General features: G+C 41.8%; 2 protein-coding genes across 4 annotated transcripts; one reads left to right on the forward strand and one right to left on the reverse strand.

Moving 5' to 3' along the window:
* Nucleotides 1-3007: 3007 nt before the first annotated feature.
* rpl28 (ribosomal protein L28) lies at nucleotides 3008-8424 on the reverse strand. The gene is made up of 5 exons (XM_041192834.1): nucleotides 8356-8424; nucleotides 7260-7351; nucleotides 4530-4653; nucleotides 4013-4131; nucleotides 3008-3145 (listed from the first exon to the last, which is right to left on the reverse strand). Exons 2-5 carry the CDS (start codon nucleotides 7338-7340, stop codon nucleotides 3056-3058), a joined length of 414 nt encoding a protein of 137 aa, XP_041048768.1. The 5' UTR covers nucleotides 7341-7351; nucleotides 8356-8424; the 3' UTR covers nucleotides 3008-3055.
* Nucleotides 8425-8768: 344 nt separating this feature from the next.
* LOC121280686 lies at nucleotides 8769-24217 on the forward strand. Of its 3 annotated transcripts, XM_041192778.1 has the most exons (8): nucleotides 8769-8893; nucleotides 9166-9385; nucleotides 10920-11052; nucleotides 12792-12904; nucleotides 15782-15881; nucleotides 16305-16429; nucleotides 21570-21806; nucleotides 23781-24217. In XM_041192778.1, exons 2-8 carry the CDS (start codon nucleotides 9304-9306, stop codon nucleotides 23885-23887), a joined length of 897 nt encoding a protein of 298 aa, XP_041048712.1. In that variant the 5' UTR covers nucleotides 8769-8893; nucleotides 9166-9303; the 3' UTR covers nucleotides 23888-24217. The 3 variants fall into 3 exon arrangements, with proteins under 3 accessions (XP_041048712.1, XP_041048713.1, XP_041048714.1); XM_041192779.1 differs by lacking the exon at nucleotides 8769-8893 and having other exon boundaries at nucleotides 9028-9385; XM_041192780.1 differs by lacking the exon at nucleotides 8769-8893 and having other exon boundaries at nucleotides 9029-9385; nucleotides 10910-11052.
* The last annotated feature ends 1802 nt before the right edge of the window (nucleotides 24218-26019 follow it).

The following is a 26019-nucleotide window of genomic DNA, read 5'->3' on the forward strand; positions in this document are numbered from 1 at the left end:
TACTCCGCCTTCTCATTTCTCGGAAGATAGGAATTCAGTTCAAGGAACACACACTCGTGTTCCAGGGCTCAGTCTTCAGACTTGCACTTTTCTGACTGAATTGTTTCCACAATGGGCAACCCACCCTGGGGGGGGGGGCTGAGACCACACTCCAGACCCCAGGCTTCTGACTCGATGTCCACACTCCAGGTGCATTCACTTTGGCACACGTTACACAGCCATTTAGACGCGGTAAGGTCGGTTTTATATCCAGCGTGTGGAGATACGACAGAGCCTCAATAAAACGTAAGCGATCAGCACTTGCTGTCGTCTTCCCTGCTTGCGTGAAGAGCAGGAATGTTGACCAGAGCGATGTCCTTTTCCAGCCCGACGACTGCCCCAAACCCTTTGTCCACCTTTCCCAACAATACCTCGGGTGCGCGATTAACGACGCGACCTTGCTGCTCCCGTTATGTGTTTCGCCGTTTCACTCCCTTACATTGCTTTTAGCTCTGTACTGCGCCCCAAGTCACTCAATAATCTTTATAGGTGGGCGGGTTGGTAAAAGATCAGCAAAATGCTGCGCAAAAATAATCCCCCATATGCTGGAGTTCTGCAGAGTTTAAGGATTACTCATTCTCCATCAGTACCAACTTATTTATAGTCCAACTGCGCCATATTTTATAGCTGGAATACGACATCATCATTCCCATTGTAATTTAGTGAAAGGATTATAGAGCATCAAATACCATCGATTTCACTCGTTTTAAAGTGCGTTATTATTAAAATTAAATCCAATTACCACTAAACTGTTCGTTTTATAAATTTTATGTAGAAAATATTTAAATCTTCAGAAATTGCAGATTACGGCTGTAACAATTATCGATATTATAGTTTAGTCGCTTGTTACCGAGGAGTTTTCTGTGCATTTGTTGAAGTGTAGTGTGTAATTATTACCTGGTGAATTTGAGATGTAGTGACAGGGTTAAATAGAGCGGGCCAGGAGGTGGCACTGATCTGTCCTGGTGAGTGCAAAGAACTTCAACAGCATGTCTATTCATTCAGCAATATCTACAAGGTGCACTGCAGTAACTGGCTAAGGCTCCAACAGTACCTTCCAAATCCACCACCTGGAAGAAAGCAGCAGACGCACGGGGGCACCTGTTACCACCAGTTCCTAGGTGAGGTTCCCCCAAATTATGAGCCTGGACGAGGTACCCCTAAATTGTTATCCCTGTTCTTCCCCCACCACCCCCCAGTGAGGAGGAATGAGCTGGCTCCCCTTTTTTTATTCAACCCTCTTGGTTGATCACAATAAGGTTAATTTAAAAAAGGCCCCTCCTGGGTACCTTATCCCAGTCCAAATGTATTTATATTATTAAAGGAGCCAATTTAATCAGGCTTTCTTGAGTCAAAGAAAGAGTGGGTTTATTAGTTACCAAAACACAAAAAAATAATAAAAATGTAACATACACACTTCTGCAAGTTAGCTGAAAGGAGTTGTCATTTCCTTTTCAATTGTGGCTTTGCTGATTTGTGACTTCCCTCCAGCAATGAAGGCACAGGGATACCTAGTTGATGTTCTAGGCCTTCATTATATCTGCAACCTCAGATTACAGTTCAGTTTTTGCATTACAGCTTTTCCTTTGAAGTGTTTCTGTCTAAAGTAGGCCTTGACACTTTTTTTTTTAGGTGCAACATTCCACTCTCTGGATTAGTTGATCAATTGTAATCTACATATTTTCCAGCAAGTAGTAACTTTACTGTCTTAGCCAGCCTTTGTTTGTAGATCCTATTTTCTTTAAAAAAAAGAAAAATCTCACTGGTTCATTATGTCCATAAGTAATTTGGGGCTATGATCCATGGTCATACACACTACCAATTGAAAGCTCCCTTCCAAATCACACACCATCCTAACTTGGAACGATAATTAACATTTCTTCACTGTCCCTGGGTCAGTATCAAGTGACTGAACTATTTGGGAAAGTTGAGAAAAAAATTCTCAGAAAGAGCACAATAACAAAGAACCTTAAAAGCAACAAGATAAATGCAATAAGTTGGAGAACGTAGACAAGATTAGAACTGGAACAAAGTGGGACAAGAACAAGCTTAGTTATTGTAACAGGAAATTCTGCAATGCCTGGGATAGTAGATGCAAACTGAATTATTTCATAGGGAGTTGGATATTTTAATTCAAAGAGGTATGTTTCAAAGATGAGCTGGATAGCCAAACAAGTTTCCTTCCATTTATCTTGTGACATTTCTGCTCAATTGCAAGCATATTTCATGGTGTAACACTAGTTAAATACCTTTTAAGAAATCTAATGTTTGTTGACAACACAAAATGCTGACTGGGATGGCAACAGGGAAGGCTTTACTTCTGGAAAATATACACTTACCCTTCCCAGTGGTAAAGCAGATCAGCATATTATTGCTTAAGTGTTATATTCAAGTAATGGTCAGCATGTATTTGAATATAAGTTGGAAAGAAAAAAGTAACAGCCAGAGCAGCATTATCACTTCCAGTAAATGTGTAAATATTTTGCGTAGAGATGTGTACAATTATTTGGAGTAGGCCATTCAGCCCTTCGAGCCTGCTCTCAAATTCAGTAAGATTGCGGCTGATCTGGCTGTGCTCGCAATTATACTTTACCATCTACCTCCCATAGCCCTCAACTCCCTTGTATATTAAAAATCTGTCCAACTCTGCCTTAATTAAACTTAAGATACATTACTCTGTCTCCTCGTCCAAGTCATTAATATGGATTGTAAATAGCCAAACTCCATTCTTGCAGGTAAACCAAGTGCAGTTCGATATGATGGAAGTCAAGATTCCAATGTTTGGAAGGGAAACATCTAAATGATGCACATTCTTCTGGAATTTAATTTAAAAAAAAGACTCCTGACCTAAAGGAAACAGTCCATCAATGGAGTTGATGATTCCTTAAAGACAGTTAGCAAGTTCCCATGATAGTGATACTAGTCCCAAGCACAAGCAGCTCATTTAACACAAGCACACAGAACAAGCTACTTAAAATTTTCCTTTATTATGAATCATGTCAAATCTTTTACAAGTTCATGCACTCTTGGTAGCCCGAGTGCGCTTCTTCTTGACCACAACTGGTTTCTGACTCTTCAGAATGGCACTGGCTCGACGAAGTGCAGCCTGGAAAAAAATAAACCCACCATCATAAAGTCAACTTATTTTCAATAAACTGCAGGGTTATAACTTCCAGGACAAACTTTTCACAAGTGATTTATAGCAACAGCATATGTAATAATGCATGGAATTAAGGGGAGTGGCACCATATGACTAGAGGTGAAAGGCAGAAGCCAAATACAAAATCATGGTGCAGATAAGTGTCACTAAAAAAAGTAGCAGTACAAGTAAATGATAGATCCAGTGGTCAGCTAGGTAATGAAGAGGCACAAATTAAAATTGAATTAAAGACAAGCGAGGTTAGAAAACATTCTCTAAAGAATATGGAATTCAGTCACAAATCATTGTTGAAGCAGAGTCTATAAGTTAAAAGGGAAAGAGTAGGGAAATGCAATTAAACTAGGTGACTAAACTGAAGACTCACCTCTGTTGACCAGTGGGGTTAAACATCCCATCTAAGTACTACAATTGATTTTTGCAAACTGAAACAAAGGCATTTGCTGTTCTCATCTGATTTTTTCTGTTGAATTCAAAGAGGTCTCTTGGTGGCTTAGCGGACAAATTCTCAGCTATAGAAAACATCTTAGTTTCCAATTGTAGTGTGTGCAAAGTCAGCTGATCTCAGCCAAGTAAGAATTAAAGTGAGAAGGGGGCAGAAACAGAGCAGTGTGCACACAAGTGGTTAATTGGGCACAACAACAGAGGATGCCCATGGAACTGCAAATTAGCACAAAGACAAGCTTCAGCTGAGAAAGAAATCATGCAGAAAAAATATTTTAACCAGCTGCTGCATTAAACAGAATCAAAATTACTCGACTAGCTTCATTAGTCATGTAGCTGGAGTTTGTGCGTATAGTATCAAACTTCTCTTACCATGCGAAGATCCTTTCGGTAGTTGTTCTTACGGATGATGTGTCGCAAACTGTTCAGGGTAGCACGGCCATTCTTGTTGATGGTGATCTTTTCATAGGATGTCGCTGGTTTGCGTTGACCTAAAATAGGCAAGTGCACAAAACTGAATAGAAAGCAATAAAAAAATGAAGTACCAGAAGCAGTGTGCAAGTGGCCAGACTACCAGACAATCTTACTCAAACAGGCCTGAATAGGGAAAGGAGTGGCAATTCAGAGATGGTGTCTCAGGCTAAAAAGCAGCCTGAGAGACTACCTAAAGAGCAGAATTGGCAAATTAATCTTATTCAGCCACTGAATAGAAAGTTCAATAGAATACAGTAATTAAATGTCTGGGAGAAAGTAGAGAAAAAAATTGTCAAAGCACTCAGTTACTCCTGTCCAGTTACAGCAATTCATACTCGATGGGCATACCCAACTACTTGAAATGCACAGAATACAAGGTGTAGTCATATAATTCACAAGTATCAACACAACCTACCTGCCCGCTTTTTGAGGACGACCACCACTCCTTTTCCGTCGGCTGCTGGCTCTACACCTACAGTTTTGCGGTGAATAAGCCCATTGTAACGGAAAGAGTTTCTGGACTTCAAGTTGTTGGGCTCCTGTATCGCAGGTACAAGAGAGTGTCAAAAAGATTTTTAAAATGGAGCACAACGTTCATTTCATCACATTAACAAGACTCTGGATTAATTCTGTCAACAAGTGATCGTAAATCTTAGACACAGGGAAGCAATATATAGTAAACCATAGATATTAATAACAAGGTGCACAACTAGAAGGACTAGAGGATACAGATGAAAGATTTTGGGCAAGAGATGCAGGGGCAATGTGAGGAAGAATCTTTTTAAAAAAGATATAATAAGTGGTAATGGCCTGAACTCACCACCCACAAGGGTGGTGGAAGCGGAAACAATTATTTTAGATTGGAATTGGATGGGCAGTTGAAAGAAATAAACTTGCAGAGCTACAGGGATTGAAGAGGGGAGTAGAACTGACTGGACTGCTCCGTGGGGAGCTGGCATGGTCTTGGGTGGCCAAATGGCCTCCTCCTGTACCATAAATGATTAACTAGTTTTGGATAACTCAAGAATTGATTAATTGAGTACAAAGCCCTGTCAAAAGTCATTTCAGTTGTAATACAAAACCTGGAACTAAACCAGCCAAGAGAATGCAGTTGGCTGAAAAAGCACAAGTAAATTGTGTTTGACTAATTTGCTGGAGATCTTTGAAGATGTGACAAGCAAAGTGGATAATGGGGGTCTTGTAGATGTAGTATATCTGGACTCCCAGAAGGCTTTTGATAAAGTGCCACATAAAAGATTAATACACAAGATAAGATCACACGGGGTTAGGGGTAATATATTAACTTGGATAGAGGACCAGCTAACCAACAGAAAGTAGAGTTGGGATAAATGGGTCTTTTTCTGGATGACAAGCTGTAACTAGTGGGGTGCTACAGGGTTTGGTCCTTGGGCCCCAACTATTTACAATCTATATTAATGACTTGGATTCAGGGATAGAAGGTACAATAGCTAAATTTGTAGATGACACCAAAATAGGTGGGAAAGTAGGTTGCAATGAAGAAATAAGAAATTTACAAATGGATATGGACAGGTTAGGTGAATGGGCCAAAATTTGGCAGATGGAGTTTAACGTGGATAAGTGTGAGGTTATCCATTTTGGATGGAAGAATAAAAAGGCGACTTATTATTTAAATGGAGAGAAACTTCAGAATGCTTCAGTGCAGAGGGATCTGGGTGTCCTCGTGCATGAATCACTGAAAGTTAATTTGCAGGTACAGCAGGAAATAAGGAAGGCAGATAGAATTTTGGCATTTATTACTAAAGGAATAGAGTATAAAAATACAGAAGTGTTGTTGCAACTGTACAAGGCATTGGTGAGACTGCACCGGGAGTACTGTGCAGAGTTTTGGTCCCCTTACTTGAGGAAGGATGTAGTTGCACTGCAGGCAGTTCAGAGGAGGTTCACTAGATTGATTCCAGAGATGTGGGGCTTGTCTTATGAGGAGAGACTGAGCAACTTAGGCCTATACTCACTAGAGTTTAGAAGGATGAGAGGAGATCTAATTGAGGTATATAAGATGCTAAAGGGGAGACACAAAGTAGACGTGGAGCGGATGTTTCCCCTTGTGGGGTATTCTAGAACAAGGAGCCCATAGTTTTAGCTTAGGGGTGGTAGATTTAAATCAGAGATGAGGAGGAATTACTTTTCTCAAAGGGTTGTGAATCAGTGGAATTCACTACATCAGAGTGCAGTGGATGCCAGGACGCTGAATAAATTTGAGTTTTAATTAATGGGTTGAAAAGTTATGGGGAGAGGGTGGAAAAGTGGAGTTGAGGCCAAAATAAGATCAGCCATGATCTTCATGAATGGTGCGGCAGGCTGGAAGGGCTGAACTGCCTACCCCTAGTTCTTGTGTTCTAAGTGTCACTGGTACAGTAACTGAAGTATCTGATAGAGCTTTCAACAGCAAAATGGGTATAGAAACTTTGTATAGAAAGAAGTCCTGGATGCCAGGAAGGATAGAGCTGGTGCGTGCTCAGCATGACTCCAAGTCAAATAATAATTTCAGATGTTAAAGTGGCATCATGGTAAAATACTGACGTGATTAATGCCTGCAGAACTACACCCTACCACAAATCAGTAGCCCCAATAATAGAATTAAAACTAACACACGTGTCATGGCAATACCTTAACCTGGGAATCAAACTCAGCAACCACACTTGTCTATTCCTGCACTATTGAGAGTACAAATGGGCAGCAGGTGTATCAAGAGCAGCAGCCGGCAGAGGTTCGTAAGAAAGACATCAGATCAGCCCCATAATCAAGCTATGACATTGGTTTAGGGTCCAGAATATAATCAAAGTCACCAGAATGGCCCAAGAATAAATGTCAGATCAGGGAGAGCTGTCCACATTTTTACAAACTCTCCCAAGGGAGAAACAAAAATAGAGAATTCACCTATGCCTTGATCCACTAAATCTTTCAACCTCACAACCCAAAAGCAATCAAGTCAACCGCTCCCCAACCGCACACAGACTGACCGCAACCCCGTGCACAAAGCTGCGACAATAATGGTGCACGGAAGCAAAGCCCAAAATCCAGCTGAGGCTTCACCCCAACGTTAAATCGCCATGAACTGGATTTAAACATCAAAGGACGGGCTGCTGGAAGGCTCGGTACTCACGGTGCTGTAGACCTGCTTGTTCCTTTTAATCAGGAAACTGGAGCAGTTCCGGATGACCATCCACTGGAGATGAGCTGACATGTTTAACCCACCTGGACAGACAGACACAGACACACAAGCTGAGTTCGCAGCTCAACACGGGCCCGGGATCCCCAGTGACGGGCAATGGAGGCCAGGCCCGAGGTGGAGGCCAGTCAACCCCCCACCCCCGCCCCAGGACAAAGGCTCGGCCTCTGAACCCGCTCAGGCTTCAACCCCCTCCCTCCCCCTCCCCTCCCCCACCCCCCCTCCCTCCCAGGACAAGGGCTCAGCCTCTGAACCCGCTCAGGCTTCAACCCCCTCCCTCCCCACTCCTCCCTCCCTCCCCTCCCCCAGCCCACTCCCTCCCCACCCCCCTCCCCCCTTCCCATCCCCTCCCCTCCCCCACACCCCCCTTCCCACCCCCCCTCCCCTCCCCCACACCCCCCTTCCCACCCCCCCTCCCCTCCCCCACCCCCCCCTCCCTCCCAGGACAAGGGCTCGGCCTCTGAACCCGCTCAGGCTTCAACCCCCTCCCTCCCCACTCCTCCCTCCCCTCCCCCAGCCCCCTCCCTCCCCCCTCCCCTCCCCCACCCCCCCCTTCCCACCCCCCCTCCCCTCCCCCACACCCCCCTCCCCTCCCCCACACGCCCCCTCCCAGGACAAGGGCTCGGCTTCTGAAACCGCTTCAACCCCCCCCCCGCCCGCCCGCCCTGGCCAGAGGCGGCCACATGGGGCCGGAGCCCTCGGGAACATATCGGCCGCTCTCTCTCCACCCCCCCCCCCCCCCCCCCCCCCCCCTCAACCCCAAAACCAAACCCTCGCCCAGGTAACCAACCGCTCGCCCACCCTGGGGCTGGGCCGAATGGTCCAGGCCCGACTGCGCCACCCCCCCCCCGCTCGGTCCTAACTGAGCCCGAGGCCCAAGGTGCGGCCTGGCCGGCACCAACAGGCGGACGCTCCTGGCCTGGGCTCTCGGGCGGGGCCGGGTGGGGAAGCCGGCTGCGTGGGGGTGTGGGGGGTGTGGGGGGTGTGGGTGGTGTTCGCGCCCCAATCCCGGAGGCCGCCCGCCCCTCACCTGCTCCCGTCGCCGCCGCCGCTGGAAAGAGCGAGGCCGCGCCGCGCGCCGCCTTATCACACCCCGCCCGCCGACACTCCCTCCGCCCGCCCGGGACTATATCCAGCGCCGTCTCCCGCCGCCCGCCGCCCGCCGGACATTTATCTCTTCTTCTTCCTGAACGGGATCCCCAGTCCGCCATGTCTCTCGATTAAGTGGACGGCGGCCTGGTGGACGCGTGACGCGGTCTTCACCTGAGGCATGTTTGTGTGGAACTATGTTGTTCCCTGCGCGGAGGGGTCGCGGGGTGTTTCGCCGGCCGAGGAGAAAGGGGGAGGGGGGAGGGAGGGGAGGTGCAATCGGCGGAGATGACGCGTAATGTGCGCGACGCGGGGGGAGGTGACGCAATCGGCGTTGATGACGCAATCGGCGGTCGGCGCGGCGCGGCGCGGCGGGATGACATGGCTGTTGTCATGGTCTAAACCAGAGTGAAGCGATTGTTTGGAAAGGGCGGCTTCTTTTTTTTTTTCTGGATTCCACCATTTGTTTAAAACAAGAGGTAATTCTGCGAATGTACAGGATTTAAAAAAGGTTTTGTTGTGTTTAAGACGTTTAAGAGGGGGCGGGGGATGGAGGAGGGGGGGGGTTCATTGCACCTCCCCCTCCCCCTCCCCCTCCCCCCTCCCCCTCCATCAGAAGCTGGTCGTTCAGTGTTTGTTATACAGGGAAATATGGCAGAAACATTGTCCACAGACAGTCAGGGGATGGGTGAGCAACTGACCTGTTTTCAGTTGTGTGACTAGTCTGAGGTTTTGGTTTTGTCTGTGACAGGGACAGTGAGGCTGTGAATTTGAAGGAGGCGCCCATTGCAAGTTGCCCCATGAAGAGGACAAGACAACCTGGCTGAGGGAAGCTCACACCTTCGTTCTCCTCCTGGCTTCCCTCCAAATGGTTTTAAATGGGTAACCAATGGAGCAACAGAACACACTAGGTGAAAAACTTTATAATGCCATCTCTCCACGACACCCGGAACTGGCCATAAAACTTACAGGTACAGCCGCTTTATTTTCACCCTGTACTATATGTAGGGGGGTGGGGGGGGGGGTTGCTCTTGGGATCCTGAATATATTTTAGAGGCCTGATGTGTGTTAAAGTATCACCTGCAAAACCTCCAAGCTTGTAGATAATACCAGAAGAGAAGCAAAGGAATCAGAAGAATTTTGTATAACGGTCAGTTGGTTAAGATACGTAGTTCACTATAGCTAAGTAACATAGTTGGCATGGAGGCATAAAACCAAAATGTGGTGTGTGGGTTAAATTGAACTGTCAAAAATGGTAGTGAGCAGGAACCCAATCCTTGGGTTATGTGGATAAATCAATGACCCCATTAACTCTGTAGTAATGCAGAAAAATTAGATGCTGTGAAATATTATCACAGGATAGAATAGAAATCAAATAGGTTATATAGGTGTGAATAACTGGTTAAATTGCATTTCAAGAACCTTGGGGAAGATATTATAGCCCTTGAGATTTGAGCAGATAGATATCAGAAACACTAATTGGAAGCAAGGATAAAGAAGTTGGGCTGAGAAATAGAGGAACAGGAGTAGGCTATTTAGCCCCTCACACCTGTTCTGCCATTCAGTGAGATCATGCTGATCAGCAGCCTAATTCCACATACTCTACTTTGCTGGATATCCCTTAATATCTTTGGTTAATAAAGATCTATCAATCTCAGATTTTCAGTTAACAATTGATATAGCATCAATTGCTGTTGACCCTTTGCATGTAGAAGTATTTCCCAATTTCACTCCTGAAAGGTCTAACTCTAATTTTTAGACCATGATCACCTAGTTATAAACTCCCTAACCAGCAAAATAGGTTCCCTTTAGCTACTCTACCTGGTCTCCATAATATCCTTGAAACCTTTGATCAAATTATCCCTTCTAAAGCCCAGGGAATACATCCCTAGTTTGTATATTTTTTGGGGGAAAAACTCCAAAGTGGTCCTACTGTAACATTAAAGTTTATGAAGAGGACTAACAAATTGATTCAAGTAATTATTCACTTGAGCAGAAGGCTGAAATACAAGGAGCCCTGGTTCAAAATGAGGAAGTTAGAAATGGGAACGATAGTTGTGCATTTCTATTCCGCGAAGTTGAGAAGCATTGTGGAATAAGTTGTGATGAAAGGGCATTGAAGTGAACACAGTGAAACATCATTCAAGAGGCAATTAGCTGCATTCCTGAAGAAAGAAAGGCTTGTTATGAGGTAGACAAAAGAGGACCAGAAGGATCAGCCTAACAGCAGTCAAGTTTGTGTGAAATTAGTAACAAATGGAGATCCTTTCATGGTTGTAACAATTTGAGGATATGAGGATTCACTGTAACAAAATAGTAAGTACATTACAGACTCTCTTAATCTTCTTACTGCTTAGTGGTAAAACATAAAATTAGCCATGAATATCAAATTAACTTCTGATAGGTGTAAATATCTATTTTAATTGCATTAAAATACCTTGGCATAAATAATACATGCATTTATATAAAAAGCTCAAGTGTCTTTTTGTTTTGAGCCTCTTACAGGGATGCTGTTGGAACTCCCAGTTCCTGTGCTGGATCAGATGATACAGGATGAGAAATTTCTGTCTGCTGGACTTCAGAAAGCACTTAACACACTTCAGGATTCCACAGAGAAATGGCAAGACATAAATAAATGGTACATGGGAGTGTTATGTTCATAATGAGGAGATTTGAAGCTAATGACACTTCTAATTATTTTCACTGTAAACTAAATTAGATAATTAGCTTGTTTTACTTTTAAGTAATTCTTGTGGACCTTTTGAGTACAGTTCAGCTTTAGAGTGTGAGATCGATTACTACTTAGTATTAAGTATTACTACTTAGTATTGTCCATCATGTGGTTGCTAGATTGCTGGTACTCTTCAATGCTTGAATAACTTTTTTTTAAAACTGAATTCATGCAACATATGAGCTAGGAGCAGGAGTAGGCCGCTCGGCCCTTCAAGCCTGCTCCGCCATTCAATAAGATCATGGCTGATCTGATTGTAACCTCCCGCTTATCCCCGATAACCTTTCACTCCCTTGTTAATCAAGAATCTATAGGTCTGCCTTAAAAATATTCAAAGACTCTGCTTCCACTGCCTTTTAAGGGTGACAGTTCCAAAGACTCATTGAGAGAAAAAAAAGTTCTCCTCATCTTTGTCTTAAATGAGTGACCCCTTATTTTTAAGCCATAATCCCTAGTTCTAGATTCTCCCACAAGAGGAAACATCCTCTCCACATCCACTCTGTCAAGAACTCTCAAGATCTTAAGTCACCTCTTATTCCTCTAAACTCCTGTGGATACAAGCCTATCCTGTCCAACCTTTCCTCATAAAACAACCTGCCCATTCCTGGTATTAGTCTAATTAACATTCTCTGAACTTCTTCTAATGCATTTACATCTTTCCTTAAATAGGGAGACCAATACAGTACACAATACTGCAGGTGTGGTCTCACCAGTGCCCTGTACAACTGACGCATTAATTTCCTACTTTTGTATTCAATTCCTCTCGCAATAAATGATAACATCCTATTAGATTTCCTAATTACTCGCTGTACCTACATACTAGCCTTTTGTGATTCTTGCACTAGGACTCCCAGATCCGTCTGAATCTCAGAGCTCTGCAATCTCTCACCATTTAGATAATATGTATTTTTTTAATTCTTCCTGCCAAAGTGGACAATTTCACATGTGCCCACATTATACTCCATTTGCCAGGTCTTTGCCCATTTACTTAACCTATCTGTGTCACTTTGTAGCCTCCTTATGTCCTCTTCACAACTTCCTTTCCTACCTATCTTTGTATCATCAGCAAACTTAGCAACCATACCATCTGTCCCTTCATCCAGGTCATTTATATAAATTGTAAAATGTTGAGGTCCCAGCACTGATCCCTGTGGCACACCACTCGTCACATCTTGCCAACAAGAAAAAGACCCATTTATGCCAACTCTATTTCCTGTTAGCCACCAATCTTCTATCCATGCCAATATGTTACCCCCTACACCGTGAGCTCTTATTTTCCACAATAACCTTTGATGTGGCACTTTATCAAATGCCTTCTGTAAATCTAAGTACAGTACATCCACCAGTTCCCCTTTATCCAGAGCACATGTGACCCCTTCAAAAACCCCCAATAAATTGGTTAAACAGGATTTCCCTTTCACAAAATCATGTTGACTCTGCCTGATTGCCTTAAACTTTTCTGTGTGCCCTGCTATAACATCTTTAATAACAGCTTCTAGCATTTCCCCGATGATAGATGTTAAACTAATTGGCCTGTAGTTTCCTGCTTTTTAATGTGCCTTATTAATCTCAAAATGGCTCATGTTTTCCATCTATAATGGTGTTAATTTTGATGTTTGAGAAACAAATATTTGTTTGGTTTCCAGTCTGTTTAAACTTGCGCAAGATGATACGGATTCTGATTCTACTGATTCATTAGGCGATAAGCTGTATGACCTGGTGGATATCCATAATACTGGGCACAGTGAGAAAATAACAGGTTGGTTAATACAATTTAAAAGATTGCCACCTTCAATTATAAAAATGTTTGTGAAATCAAAAATTTTATTTGAAGTTATGAGAGTTTTCTTTTTACAATGTTAGAGCTTAACATCAGTGCCTGACAGAAGTTTGGTGAGCAGAAATGCTAACACCCTCTGTTCTGGAATTCAGCAGTGTACTTTTTTTTCTTACAGTGGAAAAGAAATGTGTTGTACACAATGTAGTTCAGTTGGTGGCACTTTTCCCTCCGAGTCAGAATGTTCAAGTCCCACTCCAGAGACTTGATTGCAAAAATCTGGACTGACACATGAGTACAGTACTTTGGGAGTGCTGCACTGTCGGGGGTCCTATTTTTCAGATGAGACATTAAACAGAGGCCTTGCCCGCTCTCACAGGTTGTTATAAAAGACCCCATGGCACTATTTTGAAGAAGGGGAGGGAAGTTTTCCCTAGTGTCCTAGCCAATATTGATCTTTTAATCAATACCATTAAAAACAAATGATTGAGTGATTATCATGGTGTTGTTTGTTGGAGTTTACTGTGTACAAACTGGCTGCCATGTTTCTTACATTGTAACAGTGACAACACTTCAGAACTATTTCTTTGACAATAAAGGGCTTTGGGGCATCTTGAGGTTGTAAAAGGTGCTATATAAATGCAAGTTTGACTGTCCGTACATCAGAATTATGTTAGACAGGCTGTATGGACCAGTGAGTCTTTTCCTGTCGCTCATTTTTCATATGTTTGTATATTATTCGGGATTTAGTTATTCTAGCCTTCACTATTGAAGGTCAAACTGGAACATGTTACACCAACAAATTATCCCGATTCCATAATTTACTCGCGTTCAATTTAGCAGTTCATGAACAGTTAGTACTCTCCGATTGTTGGCAAAATGTGATAAAGGTCTTCAGGTTAGTTGCAAGTCTTTGTTTGTACCTTAGCATTATTTATGGACATTCAATTCATAAGAACCATGAGAAAGAACGAACTTGCATTTATAGTGACTTCCACAACCTCAGCACATCCCAAAGTGCTTTAGAGCTAATGAAATACTTGTGGAGTCACTGTTTAATGTAGGGAAATGCAGCAGCCAATTTTCACACAGAACAATGAGATAAATGAGCAGATAGTCTGTTGCTTGAGGAATAAATATTTATCATGACACCCAGAGAACTCCTCTATGCTTCTTGACTGAAAAGTACCATTAAGATCTTCTATGTGCATCTGAGAGGGCAGATAGGACTGCAGTCTAATGCCTCATCTGGACGATCGCCAAGAGTGGGCCTTGAACCCGAAATTTTCTGACTTAACGATGAGAGTGCTATCATTGACAACTTGGCTAGCCAGTACGAAACTGTTTACCGTTTCTCAAAAAAAAAGATTGCGATATAGGTGGTGCAGTATATTGTTTATTTATGCCCAGCTGCTGGTTGTTGGATTGCTTTTGCTTCCATTGCAATACTGTCTGCTCATCATTCAAGTTCTGTGTTTTGTGCAAACTTTCTTTAAGATCCAGTAATTCCAAATGAGGGAAAAGATACGTTAACTGAAAATGTCTCAGAACAAATTGTCTAAAGAACTAAAATAAGTAGCAAGTAAAGAATGCTAACAAAAGGCTTTTTAAAAAGAGATATTAAGCGAGATAATTATTAATCTGGATACATGATTGAATCATTTCTGGTGAAAGGAACTCGACCATATTTTCAAAGAATAATAAGATTATATTGTGTAACTCGGGTGGCCAAACTCTGAACTTTGGAGCCATATATGATAATCTTTAGATATTTGATAGCTGCAAGACACGGGCAACCTTTACAGGCATATTTTTATTACTATTCTTGCACACACTTTTGTGAGGGAAAGCCTTAATAGTTTATATCCCTTAAGATGAAACTTGCAGTTATCAGGGCTAATCACTGCTAGAGGTAGACAAAACAAAACTGCTTCACTGAGACACATCAGAGCTAGCACATGCTCACTACTTAACTAGTTTTGGCAGCCCTTCTCTTGCAATGTGGAGAATCAGTCTAGAAGTTTAAAAAAAGGACCGATTACACTTGGGGGAAGGACAGGAGTGGGGTGTGGGCAGGGGAGGGGGCGTGCGAAATGGGGAGAAGTTGTAACCACCTACTGAAGAACAAATCTGAATCAGAGCACCTGCGCCCTAATACAGTAGATTCTTACATTCCTGTGTTCTGTGTTAAGCTGTTTCTTCCTTTTTCTGGATGGAGGCTGCAAGTTGGAGGGTCAGCAGCGAGAAGGTGGGTTAGGGAGCCAGGTAGGCTGCTCCAAAATGGCACAGGTCACACAGCCCTTCGTCTGGCGGAAACCCAAAGCTCTCCAGTTCTCTCCGTGAAACTGTTTGTGTCCGTTTTTGAACAGCCATTGTTTCCTTGACTCAACTATCCTGTATTTAGAAATTAGCCTTGTACTCTTTCCTGAACAGTCTTTTTAAAAAAAAAACTCTGGACAGGATTTCAAAAAGTGACAGGGCTGTAAATCGGGTGGTAGCCAACCATTTGCCTCTTGAGCTGCACTCTGTCTTTAAAAGAGCCACACGTGGCTCACGAGCCGTGGTTTGGCCACCCCAGTATAGGATGAAAAATCTATTCAACAATAGGATTGACAGGCTACTGAACTGAAATGAAATGGACAATAATGAATGGTCTAGAAAATCAGATTTTTTGATCTAACCTTGAATAAAGATGGAATTATCGTAATCAATTTTGAATTGAATGGAATAAACATTAGGTTGGATACAGGAACTATGTAGGGAGATGGTTGCAAAACAAGTTGAAGTTAATGTTTAAACACAAATTAAAATACTTCTAATTGTACTGCATGCAGGTTTATTAATGTGCCTATTAAATAGGTATGCTACTGGAAATGGGACGGAATGAAGTGAAGAAGCTGGTCAGTGACTTGCAACTGTTAGAACAAAAGATCCAGATTGCACAGGATGCGCTTGAACAGTAAGTCTGTGTGTATTATAAATGCAAACTCTGTTTAGAATATTTTACATTCTGGTTTACTGTGTAGTGATTGACAGAATACCCTAGCCTTGCTTGACCCCATGACCTGCTGAGTCTTAAAATGGTGGAAGAAACGGGCTGCCCCATGGGTCACAAAGTTAGAGAGAAGAGAAGAAAATTGTTTGAGCTAATGGTTTACAAGGGACTAAAAATGGAAGTTTGCTTTTCAAATGCTTGAAATTGTTGTCAGCACATTGAAATTTAAAACAGACCACTCTGCTGTCCCTGTTTCTAAAAACAATATAAGACTATTTTACAATATGCTAGCTATGTTACTATGAAGTTAAGAGACATAAGCAAGCATCTTGCACAATATCCTGTGTGCACAGTACTTCAAAAATTCAATGCTTTTCACATTTTTAGAAAAATGCCTAATGAGAGGAAAATGTCCAACAATTCAGATTTTGATGATGTGAAGGAGAAGCTGGGAGAGAAGATTTTTGAACAAGTAGAAAAGATCGATCCACAGAACTGCGCTTACATCACTGGTGAGGGGAACCCCTATCCTTTTGAATCTATGAATTAATTTTTGTGGGGTGACAAATCTGTTGAACAGCAGGAGCATTGACAGACTACTTTAATGCAACAGGCTCACGATTACGGGAGTTCTAAAGATTTGAAAACTTATTTCATTGTCAATTACAAACTTTTCACCCAGGTTAGGAATTATCTTCTCTATGTCACTTTTTTTTAAAACAAAACATCATCTTCTGTAAATAGCACTACTTTCCAATTGTCATTATTTTGGATCTTGGAGATATGGCAATGATTTCCTGATAATAGAAAATTTAAATGTGAATCCTGTCATTCATTTTGATTTAGAAATTGAAGTACATTTGTGAGAGCTGTGGCTTAGTTGGTAGCATTCTTGCCTCTGAGTTGGAAGGTTGGAGGTTCAAGGCCCACTCCAGAGACAAGCACAAAAATCTAAACTGACTGCAGAATGGCTGCGCTTTTGGAAATTTTTTTTTTTGGGTGAGATGTTAAATCAAGGCCCTGTCCACCCTCTCAGGTGGACGTAAAAGGTTCACGTGGCACTATTTTGAAGAAGAACAGGGGAGTTGTTCCCAGTGTTATGGCCAATATTTATCCCTCAATCAACATGTTTAAAAAAGAAAACCGGTTTATCTGGCCTTTATCACATTGCTCTTGGTGCACAAATCGGTTGCTCCGTTTCCCACATTACAACAGTGGACTACGCTTCAAAAGTAATTGCATGATACTATATAAATGCAAGATTTTCTTGCTGAATCAAGTCTTCAAGAAATACTGATATAAATTCGCATATATTTTCACCATGACAAATTAATAGCAAAAATCTTTAATGGACGAAGATGCTTCCAATGGAGATATCAATTGAGCAAATCCAAGTAATTTTGCAGAAACTGCAATTTAAAAAAAACTGCAGGATGGTTAGCAGTTAGGATTGTTTGAGTCAATTAACCCAACTGCTTTACCGTCACTGAATAAATGTAGGAAATGATGGAAATACACAGCAGGTCCTTCAGCATCGGAAGAGCGAATAGACTAAATGTGTTGGGTAAAGACTTTTGTCAAAACTGAAAATAAGGGAAAGAAGGCAAGTACCTTTTGTAGGGCTGACCAAAAGTAGTTTTCTTCCCCCACAGGCCAAATTATTAAGCGCGATTGCTTGGAATTTTTTATGACTTTACTGGAAAATGGAATGGTGAAAAATACTGTAATTAAGTGGAATCAGTCAAGTCCCTTATCTGTGACTTAAAAAAACTATTTTAGGTCCATGATTTTTAGACTGGACATATGGTGGAGAGTAGCCTTAAATACCAGCTTTCTTGAGTGTGTCACAATTGTGTGTCAGAGCTTTGCTGTGGCTTGCCTTTCCTTTCCAGTGTTATCAATAATTTTATAGACAGAATTATCTCTTCTCTACAAAAGGAATTTTGGGCATTGCCATTGGAAGTGAACTCCTGCTTAGTCACATTGGTAGGCATTTATGCTGCAGTCAGTATTTATATAGAACAGAATGTAGAATATTAAAATCAGAAGAAAGAACACCTTGTGTAAGAGTTGACCATGTATTCAATTTGCCACCTGAACCTGGTGTTTCTCAAGAAACTTAGGTTAGTTTTCTACTTTTTCTTTATTCATTCATGGGACATGGGTGTTGCTGGCTAGGCCAGCATTTATTGCCCATTCCTAATTGCTCTTGAGAAGGTGGTGGTGAGCTGCCACCTTGAACCGCTGCAGTCCATATGGTATAGGGAGGGAGTTTCAGGGTTTTGACCCAGTGACTGAAGGAACGCAATATATTTCCAATTCAGGATGTTGAGGGCTCAGAGGGGAACTTGTAGGTGGTGGTGTTTCCATGTATCTGTTGCCCTTATCCTTCTAGATGGTGGCGGTCGTGATTTAGGAAGATGCTGCCTAGAGAGCCTTGGTGAGTACCTGCAGTGCATCTTGTAGATGGTACACACTGCTGCTACTGTGCGTCGGTGGTGGAGGGAGTGAATGATTGTGGATGGGGTTCTAGTCAAGCAGGCTGCTTTGTCCTGGATGCTGTCAAGCTTCTTGAATCTTGTTGGAGCTGCACTCATCCAGGCAAGTGGAGAGTATTCCATCACACTCTTGACTTGTGCCTTGTAGATGGTGGACAGGCTTTGGCGAGTCAGGAGGTGAGTTACTTGTTGTTGGGTTCCCAGCCTCTGACCTGCTCTTGTAGCCACAGTCTTTATATGGGTAGTTCATTTCAGTTTCTGGTCAAGGGTAATCCCCCCAGGATGTTGATAGAGGGGAATTCGGCGATGGTAATGTCATCAAACATCAAGGGTTGATGGTTGTTTTCTCTTTGTTGGAGATGGCCGTGGCCTGACACTTGTTGTGGCACAAATGTTAGTTGCCACTTGTCAGCCCAAGTCTGGATATTATCTAGATCCTGCTGCATTTGGACATGGACTGCTTCAGTATCTGAGGAGTCGTGAATGGTGCTGAACATTGTGCAATCGTCAGCGACCATCCACACTGCTGACCTTATGATGGAGGGAAGGTCATTGATGAAGCAGCTGAAGATGGTTGGGTCCATTGACTCCAGTTTTGCTAGGGCTCCTTGATGCTACACTCAGTCAAATGCTGCCTTGATGTCAAGGGCAGTCACTCTGAACTCACCTCTGGAATTCAACTCTTTTGTCCATGCCTGAATTAATGCTGCAATGAGGTCAGGGGCTGAGTGGCCCTGGTGGAACCCAAACCGAGCATCAGTGAGCAGATTATTGCTAGGCAAGTACTGTTTGATAGCAATGTTGATGATTCCTTCCATCACTTTACTGATGATCACGAATAGACTGATGGTGTGGTAAGTTCTGGAGCACAAGTCTTCAGCCCTATTCCCGGCATACTGTCAGGGTCCATAGCCTTTGCAATATCCAGTGCCTTCAGCCTTTTCTTGATACCATGTGGAATGGATCGAATTGGCTCACGACCGGCATCTGTGATACTGGAGGCCTCTGGAGGAGGCTGAGATGGATCATCCACTCGGCACTTCTGGCTGAAGATTGTAGCAAATGCTTCAGCCTTATCTTTTGCACTGATGTGCTGGGCTCCTCCATCACTGAGGATGGGGATATTTCTGGAGCTTCCTCCTCCAGTGAGTTGTTTAATTGTCCAACACCACTCACAACTAGATGTGGCAGGACTGCAAAGTTTAGATCTGATCAGTTGGTTGTGGGTTTGCTTAGCTCTGTCTATCACTTGCTGCTTACGCTGTTTGGCATGCAAATAGTCCTGAGTTGTAGCTTCATCCAGGTTGACACCTCATTTTTGAGTATGCTTGGTGCTGCTCCTGGCACATTCTCCTGCACTCTTGATTGAACTAGTGTTGATCCCCTGGCTTGATGGTAATGGTAGAGTGGGGGTTATGCCTAACCATGAGGTTACAGATTATGGTTGAACACATTACATCAACCAGAGTACAGAGCACAGGTGCCTGTTTGAATCCAAGTCCACCTTCAAGTAACTTGTAAATATCTTTAATATTAACATCAGTGGAGGATGCTCTGCCTGCTTTTAGAACAATGAAATATTTTGCTAACTAATAGTTCCGGATACAGCAATTTTTCCAAAAGAAATCAAGCTCATTACTAATCATTATCCCTGCAATCTATTACCTGAAACTGGGAAAAAGTGTATAGAACTGGACAGATTATAAGTTAACCACAAAATGTAGATTCGATCCACACGTGCCCCTGACCAGGTAGGGGTGGCAGGTTCTCTTTTCTGAAAGACAGTAGTTAATCATTTGTTTTGATACCAACACAGTATTTCTTTCCAGGGTTAACTAACTAATTACTGTACCAGATTTGTGCAGTTCAGTTCCAAAGGGCGTCATGGTGGGCTTTGCTAGGTTGCTAGTCTAGTACCCTATTGTGCTACTATACTTGTTTTAAGATTACAGGTGGGAGAACAGAAGCTCTCAGCGCTCTTTTGATACACATTTATATTTCCAGCTTTTCATCTCTATCCCTCAGCTTTATTTGGCCAAGCTGCACTGTATAATGAACAGGCAGGGGATGTTGACCACCATCTCCAACCAGATAGCAGAGTGTGTGCAAGACATGCAACAACTTCTGTCTCTTCCTTTAGGGAAACCATATGACACTTCCACACATTCTGTGGGGAGATTGATAACTCTCTGTATGAGGACTTAAATTAAAAGTTGGAATCTTGCTGCAAATTGATTTTGAAGTAGGTCCATTTGGTTTCCTGAATATGAGCAGTAAAATATCTAGACCTCAGCTTGAGATGTTCTAAAGAAACAAGATCATTGTCTTCAGACAAACTGGTTATTTTAATATATTATGAAAATCTCCCCAGCACATTTATTTAACACCGGAGCATCTGTTAGACCTAGGATCCTGAAGGGAAGTGCCCCCTTAGGATTCTCCATCTGATTTTGGGTGTATAGTATTGGATTAAAGGAATTTATAGTGGAAACAAAATTGGTAAGATGATATTCTACCCCAGAAATCTATAACATGCCTTTATAATTGTATTTACTAAATAGGATTGTGATGTCTAGTGGCAGAGCATACAGTGCACCCACCATAACATTTATGCTCTCGGGCTGTTATGACTCGGACATGCTGATCCTCATGGTTACGTCCAGTTGGAATGTCAGTTGTTAATTAGACACAGCTGGAGCTTACACTGCTTCAAAAGAACATTAATACTTGGCCAGATGAGACCAACAGCCAGTGTTTTTGCACAAATACCTGTGATTTTTAACAGACTATGAAACTAATCAAGTTGTGTTATGAAAACTCAAGGCCAAGTCTCCCTTAGCGGCAGCATGATATAAGATGAACGCTGAATGCAGGAATTATTTCACTTTATGAATTAAAATGCGAACAAATTATTGTTATTATCATTAATTATAATTATTATTGTCGGATGAAGCCAGACTCCAAATTTGATCTTAATTTTAAGTACATATTGCCTGTCTTTGTCACTGCAAATACTTTTAAAATGCGTTTTGTGCAGCTATCCATGCCATTAATGTTGGTGAGGCTATTTGCTGTTTTAGAATCTACATCTACCAAATTCTGTACTCTAAATGGTTCTAATTTGTCAAGGGCCTAATGCCATTTTTGATTTTAGGAATGCTACTGGAACTGGATCCTTCAGCCATTCAGATGTTGCTAACTGACAGATTAGCACTACAAACTGCTGTTGAAAAAGCACAGGCAGCACTCTCTCAGTCAGCTCCTCAGAATTCTGACTTGCTGAATAATGAAGATGGAAGTGATCTGGACAGTGAGACTGAAAAGATAGGAGAGGAGTTATATTGTTATATCAGCAATACAAAATACAGTGAACATGCTAGCAGGATAACAGGTACATGTAATTATTAAAGACATTATGAAAAATTCTGACCCTTATTGCATATAGAATTATATTCTTTATACATTTTTCTTCACATCTTAGATGTCTTTGACATTCCAGTGCAGTGCTGACGGAGTGCTGCATTGTTGGATGAGACTGTAAACTGAGGCCACACCTGCACCCTCAGTTGGATGTAAAACTCCATGGCAATATTTCTAAGAGAGTAGGGGGAATTTTCCCTCATGTCCTGGCTAATATTTATCCTTTAACCAACGTCACAAACAGATTATCTGGTCATTATCAGATTACTTTGAAATTTCTAGTTGACACTAAATGTAAGCGGGGATTTCTCATCTATGTCTTGAGTTCCTCATGAGATTTCTACAGACTGGTCAACCTTCCTTAGCTAGATGGGAAACCAAAGTTTGAACCACTGAACCACCCAGTTCTCTGTCTGGAGATTAGCCAGTTGAACTGGTAACTAAACCTGCTATTGTTGTCCTAGGTGTAGGTTTTTGGCAACTAAGCCCTGCTGATCTTAACAGCAGCAACGACAATGTGTATTTATATAGTGCCTTCAATGTAATAAAACATTCCAAAGTGCTTCATTGGAGCATTATAAAACAACATTTGACATTGAGCTACGCAAGGAGGTAATAGGGCAGATTATCAAAAGCTTGGCCAAAGAGGTGGGTCTTAAGGATGATTTTTAAAGGAGGAAAGAGAGGTAGAGAGACAGAGTGATTTAGGACATTTCAGAGCTTAGGGCTTTGGCAGCTGAAGGCACAGCCACCAGTGGTAGAGAACTTAAAATGCTTAAGAGGCCAGAATAAGGAGCGTATATATACTCCGAAGAGTTGTGATGCTGGAGGGGATTACAGAAAGATGGGGAGGCAAGGCTATGGAGGGATTTGAAAACTAGGGTGAGATTTTTAAAATTGTGGCATTACTTAATGGAGAGCTAGTGTAGGTCAGTGAGTACAGGAGAATGGGACATGGTGCAAGTAAGAACATGGGCAGCATGGTTTTGGATGACCTCAGGTTTACAGAGGGTAGAATGTGGGAAGCAGGCCAGGAATACCTTGGAATGGTGGGATCTCAGGGTAATAAAGGCATGGCTGAGGGTTTCAGCAGCACATGAACAGAGACAGAAATGAAGTCGAGTAATATTACAGAGGTGGAAATAGCTAGTCATGGGGGTGGTGCAAATATGTGGTTGGAAGTTTGTCTGGGGTCACATGGTAGTCTTATTACAGACAGTTTGGTTACTGAAGCCATTGAAGGGTAATGTTCACGGCATGTCTTAGCCCACCCTCTGTCTCAGGCTCATTTGGTACACGGAAAAATCACATTTTCAGTTTTTGTTGTGGACCTTTTTGTGGGTTTATTTAACTTAACCTAATCAATGGAATCATCTTAATCATGTTATCCTTCCTAGTCCAAATAGTCAAAAATCTCAAAACATTTCAAAGTACAAAAAACATCATCTCAGGCTGGTGATCAAAGCCTACATATAACTCTTACTCCCTTAGGTAGTGGTAAAAATGTCTTTATCTGCATGTCATTGTGAAAACAAAACAGACTACTTGATAAACTGTACAAAATTGATGGTCATTAAGCTTTAGGAGCATATGTCAAAGGAGCTGTACAAGCATAAGTGGCTTTAAATTGTCTTAGTTGATGGGATCACTAAAATGCTTATGTTTAATGTTTACAGCAGTAGAATCCATGACTTTGTAAAGAAAACACACAGGTTTCTCAGGTGCTATACTAATCATACGTTGGAATTTTTTGATAAAATACCTTGGATATTAGCCTCATTTCAAATTGTGGTTGTGCAATGTTAAGGAGCTATCGGATCCATTAACATTTTTATTAAAAATGTTTACAGTACTTAAGGGTCTGGGCATCAACTTAACATTATGGTGATCTTGATAAGAACGCAGCCCCTTTTAATAGCATTAATACTTCTGCTATCTTTTTTAGGAATGCTGCTTGAGATGTCTCACAGCCGCTTAGCTGAACTGCTGAAATCACCAGAAGAACTAAATGAGAAGATTAAAATTGCTGCTTTAGCACTTAAAGATGATTGAAGATGTGCTTTACTGTTAAAAACTTAACAAATCGCATAATAATCCAGAAATTACAAAGCAATCACAGCTATATCAATTTCTGTGTTTTATTTTGAATGATGATTGATTTAAGAAATTAGCAAGTTACAGGACAGTTTATGGTGTATAAGCTGGTTGAACAGAGTGAAGAGCTTTAAACTGTCTGCATTTCTAGTGCCAGGAGTTATCTTTGAACCGTAGGACATTTATTTATTGGAATTGCATTCAACAAAACCCTAGTGACAAGTTATCAGTAGAAAAAGAAACTTCTGTGAAGAACATTTCAAATAAACGTTTTACTTTTAATGATTAGAGACAGAGTGACTATGCTGCTTCTGAAAGACAATTGGTATAATATATTTTAAAGAATTCAAAAGCTCCACGTAAAAAAAAAATCTATTAAATTATGTCATTTTATAATTCCAATACCAATTAGATTAAAAATGTTATACAGAAACCAAGAGTAAAAGGGAATCTTTTCACTTACCCCATGGCCTGTGGCTTTGACTGACTGTCATACTCCACATTCTCAAAAAGGTTACCCCCAACATATTATGGTAAGATAAAAATACACATCAAAGAAATCCACAGGATTCTTGTCCTGGGAAGCTTTTCATTCAAACTATACATACCTTCGCTTTCATAATTAGTATAGGATGTTATCACAGTTCAGCCAAGAAGCCATGCCAGAAGCATGAAATTTGATTAATGAAACTTCAGTGATCCCAGGTTACTTACAAATGGAGCATATTTAGTTTTTAAAAGCATTGCAGTAGACACTTTTAACCGTAAATTAATTTGAATTGTTATTCTATCTCGGGTGCATAACGTGATTAAAACCAGGTACCTGTATAAAACATAAATTAACATGGATCAATGCCTAGATTATGCAAAGTCCAAAGGAAAGGAAGCTGGAAAATATGCTCTCTAGAGGATAATTTTGCTTCCATCCTAAGAGCATTTAATCTTTTTTCATAAGGTGTTTCTAACCCCTGTAGCTGAAAGAATAGGTCACAGTTGACTGCCAGGTCTCTATGGTAATATTTCTGCATGTCTTTGAGCAGCTTATTGTGTGGAGTCAAAGAGTTCTGCTCCTCATCAACAGCTTCGAGCTGTGATGCAGCTGAGTTTGGTAACTTGAAGTGATAGATTTAGTCTGCACTGTTTAAGTGATCTTGTGTGTACACTTTCTTTCGGTCTGCAAAGAACAGGACCCTGTGTATTAATATATGTAGCTTCCAGTATGCACAAACGTGCCACATTGCAAGCCCAACTGACAATCTTAAATTGGTTGTCAGCATAATTGTTGGCACACTGAGGATTACTTAGCAAATGTTGTCCAATCGTGGAACCATATCAAATGTTGGACACTGTTTTGAGTTTTGCAAGCACGGGCTGGTTGGTAATGCTAAAGTGCGAGACAGTCCCATGATCAAGCGAGCGTTTATGTGAGATAAGATTGAACAGATTGGTAATTGGGTTACTAATTTACACCATGTCCTACACTGTGCTTGGTCTGAGATGTGCAAATTTCTTTCATTTTTTGATTTGATCCATTTATGCTGCTATGTTGCTTCAGTATATGACCACACCATAAACAGTGGCCGTTTGAAACACGTCCACACCATAAACTCACTTAAGTGGAAGCGGTTTGGCAAAGCAATTAATGATGCCACTAAACACACAACAAATCTCTCTGACCATGTACCTCAAAGCGAGGAATTTGTCTTGCACATGGTTTCAACTTTAATGTGCCTTCATCCCAATCAACCAGGAAGAGGTATTTTCTGAGTTCGAACTCCTCTACTCCCAACTATCACGCCACAAACCAGTGTCCACTGAAGATGCTGAGTCCTTCAAAGTGCGCCTAGCAGATCTAGCGCACACATATTGTGGGATTCTGAATGACCTGTCTGACTTTCACACACAGTGCAAGTGTCTTAGTGTTGCGAAACCTTAAAACCAACCCGGGGAAACACATTAGTAAATCTGACAAAGGAACGGGAATAGTCATCCTTAACAAATGTGACTGTATCAACAAAATGCACGCCATTCTTATTGATGATTCCAAACTCATATCCATTGGACTTGCCGCTGAATATTACCAGACAGCC

The sequence above is a fragment of the Carcharodon carcharias genome, chromosome 8 (assembly GCF_017639515.1).
Source record: "Carcharodon carcharias isolate sCarCar2 chromosome 8, sCarCar2.pri, whole genome shotgun sequence".
Taxonomy (NCBI): Eukaryota; Metazoa; Chordata; class Chondrichthyes; order Lamniformes; family Lamnidae; genus Carcharodon; species Carcharodon carcharias.